Genomic DNA, 8,734 nt, shown 5'->3' on the forward strand with positions numbered 1-8,734 from the left:
TTTAAATTATCTTTACTTCCGCGGGTGTGTACATTGCCGAAATCGAAGGAAAGGTGCACACCTGCGGAAAAAATGTTAATATTTAATTATTTTAAATAACAAATAATTATAATCAATATTATCTTTGTTTCCGCAGGTTTGCACCTTTCCTTCGACTTCGGCAATGTTCACCACACCGACTTCATTGCAGGTAACCTAAATAAAATAAATAAACTATTATTATTTATTAATGCAATTACAACTGCAGCAGCTACATAACCTGAATTAAATAAAGTAAAGTAAACTATTATGAATAATATAAAAGAATTACTAATTTTTCAGTAACTGCAAACTATACCGATGCAGACGGTCCCAAAGAATTGTTGCTCGCCTGTGAACAGGTATAAGTTTAAAATTAATTCTTAGAAATTTAGAATGACCACAAATACCTAAATGATAATTTGATTAATTACTTATGTTTAGATGCCTAAACCCGATGCTTCCGGCCGCAGCATCTACGAATATTTCGAAGAACTGTTGAAAAGGTTTGGGCTTGAGCATTATCAACTTCTCAGCTCCACATCCGACTCGGCTGCCAACTGTGTAAAGGTAATGAAAAATTATAAATTATAATTATAAAATCATAACTATTTAATAGTTTTTTCTCGCATCGTATTTTAAATGGCTTTCCGCGGATGTAAAATGTACAATTGTAAGATAAAACCAGTTTTTTTAGATGAATATTTGAATGAATACGAGAATTAATATTCTAAAACAATACCATTAGAAAGTAAATCATTAATTTATTTTTCATTCTTTAGTCCGTCAAGATACTCAATGAAGAGCACGGGAAAACCCCCACAGAGTATACAAGTTACATGAACCATGAGGATGAAGATGAGGAAGTCAGTGATGATGATGATGATAGTGATAAGGAAGACACACCTGAGGCTGATAGTGAAGATGAAATCCCGTTGGATATGGTTATAGAAGATTTAGATGAGGTTGAGGATGGTGTTGTAGAAGCCGAAGGTGAGGGTCAGGATGGAGGTGAAGAAACCCTGGCAGGAACAAGACAAGGCGATGGCGGCATATCAAGTGCGATTTTCTACAGGTCCATCGCCATCAAAGATCCACAACAAAGAGAGGGTAAGTAAAGTTAAATTAAATTCATTCCCAAAAAATTCAATGAATTACATTTAATGATTTACAGGGGTAGTTTCACGAAATGCATTTAACTAAATTATATTAATTTATTAAATTATTTCTTTTCAGCAATCACAAATTTCGGGAAACTAATGGAAGAGAACATCCAGAAAACAATGATATGTGATGAGCAAAAATGTGGACTAATAGTGGGAGGCGTTTGCCTCAACCACCAAGTGGAGTTGGCGTTGAAGCAGGCTGCCAAAGTTGTAAGTAAATTAATTAAATGATTAATAGAACCAACTAAATAACTTATACAGTAACTTAAAAAGTTAAATAATAAATTATACAAAAACGTGAAAATTAACAAATATTATATTTTTTTAGAAAGGGAAGGGGTACAACAGAACCATAATTAACCTGGCAAAGCTGGTCAGTAAAATTATGAATAACAAGAAGCTGCGTCGCATTTTGGTAGAGAGTGGACAACGTATGCTTACCAGATACGTGGAGACGAGATGGAGCTCCAGAATGAACATGATAAAGCGGTTCTTAGAGTTGTTTGACAACAAACAACTACTTCAGAAGGTGAAAAAATCCGTGCAGGATCAGAAAGGTAAACCCAAAAAAGTTAATTATAATTTAAACAACAATTTAAAACTAACAAAATTACCAACTTAAATTTCTCTCTGTCCCTTAATTAAACAAAAGAGAAAGGTAACAAATAGAAGTTTATTAAAATTTAAACTAAATAAATTATTTCTTCTCTCGTTCCCTTAATTAAAAATTAGAACTGTATATATCAATAGAATTAATTTTTAATTTTTAATTTTTATTTTAGTCAACAAGAAGTTTGACAATCTGTGGCCAACACCTGACCAGGTTCTTGCCCTCAGAGAAGTCCTGCAAGTGTTGGAGTGTGTGGATACCATGCTGACAATTCCCGCACAAGCCCATGAGGCCACAATCGTCCAGATGTTCACCATGCTGGATACGGTGTTCTTTACCCTACGGACAAGTATGCCTGGCAACTTATTCGCTAGACGTGTATTCAAGTTCCTTCACCTGAGAGTTAACAAGATTGTCCGTACTAATGCAGGCTGGCAAGTCTGTCTCTACCTACACCCCCTGTCACGCAGTCATTTGGAAATGATTGCGAGTGGCACACAAAGCTTTACGGTGACACAGGATGAAGCAAAAACAATCTTACAACAAGCACCCAAAAATTGTAGGTTGTTGGGTGAACGGCTACACCGAATCTCACTGAGAGCCAACCTAAGTCCTGAAGAAAAGGCAGATGAAGAGGCCGACCTGCGTAGTGCTAATGCGGATGCCGACAATGAGGATTCCGAAGCTGACGAGTACGAATCTCCAGAAACTGCACCTCCCACAGGTAAAGATATACAATATTAATTAAAATAGATAATAATAATAACATTAGTTAAATAATTCAATTATCATTTTTATTAATTATATTTATGTATTACAGGCATGATGACACCCATCCAAAAGATGTTATGGAACAAACAACAAGAGTTCAAAGAAATTCAGGCTCAAGCAGCAGCCAAGAAGAAAAAGAAAGAACAACGTGACAAACAGAAGGATCCCCTGGACGTCATGAAGAAACACCTGAAAGCTGGGCTGAAGGATTGGAATAATATAGAAGAATCCAAGTTGCATGCCTTGACATACGGTTACCAACGTGAAGTCGCTAAGATAAAGGAGGAAATTGCGAAAGTCAAAAAATCTAAGTCCAAGAATTTCGATGTTGAAGAACGCCAGAAACTGTACAAACAAGGAGCAATGACCGCAAGCCACAGGATGCTTACTGCCAGGTATGAACATGTTGCAGAGCAGATATGTTATCCACCTGGACTTGTCAGTTTGATGACCAACTTCAACAACTTACCTGTTTCTAATGCGAGGTGTGAGAGAATTTTCTCACACCTCAAATTAGTTTACTCATCGAGGCGCTATAACCTAGAGAAAGACACCATCCACGCCATCATGTTCTTGAAGATGAACAAGCTAGTCCCCAAGAAGTCCCAAGCATTTTGGGATAGACAGGTAAAAGTTACCAAGAAGACAGCAACCAAGGAACTGGAAAAGTGAAATAATTTTTGTAAATATGTTTATCATATTAATTATGTTGGAAAGAAATAAAGTAGAAGTAAAAGTAAAACAAATAATTTAATGAAATAATTTTGTGTTTTTTAAATATCTGTATCATTACCATTATAAAATAAATGTTGTAATAAAACCCAAAAAACTGTTTATTGATATATTTATTTTTTTTGCAGTATTGTTATTTAATTTAACAAGGATGAATAATCAATAAGTAGCGAAGCCAAAAACATTACTCAAATCATACTTGTCTTGTGTCTTTATGCGTGGATGGTCTCTTGCTCGAGGTTCTAGAGTAAATAAGTTGGACATCAAATGAAAGTAAATACTAAATATCCAAAAATAAATTTGAATTTCAATTAAAGGGTGATGGAAAAAAATAAAAATGCGTACTTGCCGCTTCGCTTATATTATTGTACATTCAAACATCAGTAAACCAAAAATCAGACCAATCGGATAATTAGGTCACATAAAAATTTGTTGTTAAAATGTAAAAAAAATACGGACATTAATGTCAGAACTGAATTATCAGAATGCGAATATATAAGAGTCAAAGCAAAATTGTAAGTAAATTTGTTTAAAAACAGCTTGATAATCAGGTTTAATATGAGCGTACATTTAAAAACGAGTTTCAACGCAAAAAAACGCGGAGCCGAATCTAGAAATACGGCTGCGGATGTGTGTATATTTGGTAACATATGGTTTTTAAGTTTAATTTAAGGAAATAGACCGTTAAATCATATTATTACTGTAAAAACTCACTTTTAACTAATGTGGAGCCGAGCCGTTCTGAACGACGTAAAAAAATGCACGGAAATTCTTTTCGAACACAGGGACTCAATATTTTTAGGTAAGACTAAGACTTATCGATAAAACACACCCGATACTTTGTAATTTTGGAACGATATAAAAAAATAAAAAATAAACATAATTAAAAACAAAGTATGGAGCTTGCCGAATTATTCACAGTATAAAATCTGTGCGTTTAAAATTGAAATTACCAAAAGGCAAAATAAGAATAATTAAGTTATAACGAACAGACTTTTCACTTTATATTTACAAATTATTACAAAATCCTTACCTTAATATACAGTAAATGATTATGTGTACTGCCTTCCGAAATAGAAAACATAGCCTATTATTTTGACGTGTATGTACTCTTATGACATTCACACAAAACAATAGACTACAATAATTTTTTTCGGACGACAGTACAGAATTAGATCTTCTTGTGTTGACACTTGACTTTGTTTCTTTCTTCTTTTTTTTATAACTATGCAAATAATATTTATCACTTTATTTTATTGTATTAATATAATTCCATTTGAAGTTTTCACATTGAATATTAAATTTTTTATTATTTTTCACTTTTCTTTGTATCTAACTAACGCGTAGTATGACGTGTCAATACACTCTGAAATTCAAATAAGGACTGAAGAACTATGTGTGTGTGCACGAGGTGCACGAGGTAGAAATGTACATGGGTAATTAGAAACTTCAATATAATTTATTTCGTTATATTTACATTTTTTAAAATAAGATTTTTTAATATGTTTTGACCACGGTAAATAATAAAAATTTGTTGGAGGAATTTTTGTGTATATATTTATCCCTGATATAACAGCATACACCGGAAATGGATGATATCAAATAACAGGGAATCTATAAATATATTGTTACAAATACAATTACAAACTATTATAAGTTAACTTTAATATATTTCATTATCGTTATATACTTTTTTTACGTAATGCAAAATTATCCTTTTTTAATATTAGGAAGAATTTTTATTTTACCCTGTAAAAAAAGCAATGAAAAAAGTAAGACGTCTAAAATGTCGTATTCTTAACAGGTAGACTTTTTGGAGTAAGGAAATTATGTCATCACATTAATTTCATAGAAAGAACCTAAAAGTCTAATATATCTAGTAAATTTTATTTCGGAATTGTTTAACGAACATACTTAATTTAAGATTGCGTGATTTATTTCGAAATAGAAATATAAAACGTAAAAATTTATTATTTTTCAAAATCTTCTATTTATTTACGAAGTACTTCGTAAATAAATATTAAGAAATTTGAATATTTAGAAAAATAGAAATAGGGATGTATTTTTGAACGAAGGGAGAGGGGAATAAATATCCTATTTTTGAAATAGAATTCTTGCACACGTAAATTAATATTCCCCAATTTCAATATTTTCATATCTCTAAATTCCCTTCCAAATTTTCTCGAAATACGATACGTTTAGGGTTTAGAATAGTTAATATTTTAAATATCTAGTAGACACATCATTGAAATTAGGATATTGTTAAATCTTTTCATTTAAAACTACCCTTCTGTACAACCCTTCTGTACGTAATTGTATGCAGGGAGAAAATGGATATTTGGCTTTTTATTACATTAGTTCCCAAAGTTAATGACATTTTGTTAGTTGGCTAATTAACTTTGGGGACTTTCATAGAATTTTAATTGGTTGGTTTATTACTTTGAGTGTCCAAATGTTTAAACCACCAAATATTGTTTACAAAATGGGTAATTTTGTGTATATTTTCATTGAAAATATCCATTAATTTATCGGCCATTGTCTTATGCCTCTAATTCCCTGGTTATTTATGTAGCAAGTGGGTTCGTGGGTGGTGCGTTAAGTGTGTGTGTGTGTTATACTACGATAGTGTGTGTGTGCGTGTGTGTGGCAAGATATGTAAGGTATGTGTGTGTGTGTGCGTGTGTGTGTGTGTGTGTGTGTGTGTGTGTGACAAATTACAATAACTTTTCATTGGAACAAAAAAAATAATGTTTGTTTTTATGGAAAAACTTTAATAAAATGATTGAATTTTTTGCTGAAGTATATAGCAAATAAAATACATTTTTACTTTTTAAACAATTTAATTCTTAAATATCATTCTTTCTATAGAATTAAACACTTTTTCTATTGTCTTTATACCAGCTCAAGCATACCGAAATTCGGTCAATAATTTTATAAAATAAACCAAACTTTTTCATTACATTTTAAAGAAAGTTCGAAGACAAATATTATTAGAGATGTATTATAAAAATATTTCCTAAGTATTGTTTTTTTTGTTTTTATCTGTGAGCGAAGAAATAGCTTATTATTTCATAATTTAATTCTTGCACAGATTTTAACATTATTTTCATGTGGAAATACTCTTTGCATTTTAAACTGATTTTTTTCTAACTTAGTTGAACTTTTAAGGCATTATACTTTGAAAATTACTTTAAAAATACGAAAAGGTAAACAAAAATGCATTTTGAAAAATTAAATTCGCGATCACTTTAAGTTTAGTAATTATACGTCGGCAAGAGTTGATTTTATTAGGATATCTGGTCTGTGTCGGTCGTGGTGTCCGGTCAAAGTCGGTTGGGTAGCACCAAAATTAAAAAAAAATTCTAAATAAATCTTAATTTCTACATTATGACTTTGTATATAAGGTAGAAACCTAATTTTTTTTTGGTGAATACTGAGATATCAATGACCTTATGAGAAAAGTGGTGTTATGACCGTTTGACCGCACCCTGACCGACTTTATGACCGATTTATGTCCGGCTTTTACTACAGACATATATCATGAATATCGTGGCTTCTATTACAGCTAGAGACCTATAAATTTTTTTGGTTAATCCTTGAGTAATAATAAACAGATAAAAATATTAATTGGCGCCGAGAACCGCCGTTTTACCGCCGTAACCGCCGAAAATGGCGGTTTCCGTTATTTGCCGTTTTTTGGCGATGATCAGAAAAAGTAATTTTTTTGTTATGAAAAATAAAAGTTTGTCCTAAAATGTGGTCATCCTAGCTGCAAAATTGGCCGCTCTACAGCTGTTTTAAAATTTAGCGGCTGGCCGCTAAAAAGCGGCTAAGGAGCGGCCTGACCGCTATGACTAGAAAAAGTAATTTTCTCTAAAAATACACATAAACCACCAGAAAAAAATTTTACGTCTTTATCTGTAACAGAAGCCGAGATAGAGGGGGGGGGTCAATATGACCCCCCCCCCCCCCGATCTATTAAGGTGGGAATAGGGGCCCGATCTGTAAGGGTTAAAGGATAATTAATCTGTATTGAAAAACCTAAAGTTTTTCGCCTCAATACCCCCTTTGAAAGAATACCGACAAATATTTGGTGCTTATACAGTTTTGCCAATTTTAGAAGAGTAGCAAATCAATGAAAATAAGTACGTAAAATAAAAATCATGTTAAGTATTCTCATTGTTTTAACAGATTTTCTGAAATTATAAAGTAGCATAAAACCAATTATATGCTTGGCTTCTCTTAAACGGAGAACTCAATCGGTTTAGTAGTTGCCGAGATTTTTAGAAAAGTGTTACTACTAAATATAATAGAATATGACCCTAGAATATCTAAATGATTGGCTGTTCAGAATATATATTACATATTGCAATTTTGTAGAAACATTGTGATATAATATACCAACACGTTTTTACAAATTTTTTACACCCTCTGGCAGTCAGAGATACTCAAAAAAAGATCATTTTAAGTTTTAAGCAAAAGACAAATTTGATGTATTTTTCTTATCGGTTATATTAAAAAATAAAGAAAAAATATTATCTACAAGAGCATTACCCTTTTTATCTAGAATATAAAGTTTTTTTTTCATGTATATCTTTACACCCTGTTTAGTTAGCTAGGTAATAAGGCAACTACTGGTGTTTAACCAAAACCATTTCTGCAAAAGAATCTGTTTTAGTTTGTCAATGTTTTCATCAATTAAAACAGCTTTAATGAATACAAATTACAACAGTAATGATAAAAATAAAAAAATTATTCTTTAAGTCAATTTTTAACATTACTTTATTTATCTGTTTGTATGATATACATGAGTATCATTAAATATGAATAAAGGGTAAGGTAGTTAATTTTTCATAGGGAAGGCCTGCCTTCCACTTCTTTCAACCCCTAATGATGTATCTCTGTGTATGCCGCTGTCCTACGCCCTGATTGTAATAATAATTTTACAATATAAGAATTTTTATATTTAAAGCTTACAAAAATGTGTATCAATTGTTCTTTACATTATGTAAGGATATTCAAAGTAAGGAAAACAATGCTTATTGATCATTCTTGTACGTAAAAATTTTCTTGATCAAACATCAAAAATTTTGGAGGCCCTTAGTATTTTTTTTACACATTGAATAAACATCTAACATGATTCTAGTCTGTTGAGCATTCTCAAAACAATTTTCGGTAGCGGAACAAAATGTTTAGATGTGCACCAAAACCAAGAATAAAGGGGGGCATAACTATTGGAAAGATTATCCTTCTCGAATTAAAGGTGAAGTGTGGTTTCATAAATAACATTAAATAAAAAAAGATACAATGAGACACATATGTATAAAAATCTAAATTATGATATTTATAGGCGCACTTAATAATTTGACTACGAGATCTTTACAAAATTAAATATAGTAGGATAGGACAAATATAAACCTTCCCTGAAAATTTTACC

General features: G+C 31.6%; 1 protein-coding gene across 1 annotated transcript; it reads left to right on the forward strand.

Annotated features, from left to right (window-relative positions):
- The first annotated feature begins 428 nt into the window (after positions 1-428).
- LOC145325195 (uncharacterized) lies at positions 429-3,394 on the forward strand. The gene is made up of 5 exons (XM_080168079.1): positions 429-1,128; positions 1,255-1,394; positions 1,513-1,741; positions 1,967-2,518; positions 2,615-3,394. The coding sequence occupies exons 1-5, from the start codon at positions 858-860 to the stop codon at positions 3,235-3,237; spliced, it is 1,815 nt and encodes a 604-aa protein (XP_080024205.1). The 5' UTR covers positions 429-857; the 3' UTR covers positions 3,238-3,394.
- Positions 3,395-8,734: the final 5,340 nt, after the last annotated feature.

This window comes from Acartia tonsa, chromosome 7 (genome assembly GCF_053477335.1).
Source record: "Acartia tonsa isolate MP-2025a chromosome 7, ASM5347733v1, whole genome shotgun sequence".
NCBI lineage: Eukaryota > Metazoa > Arthropoda > Copepoda > Calanoida > Acartiidae > Acartia > Acartia tonsa.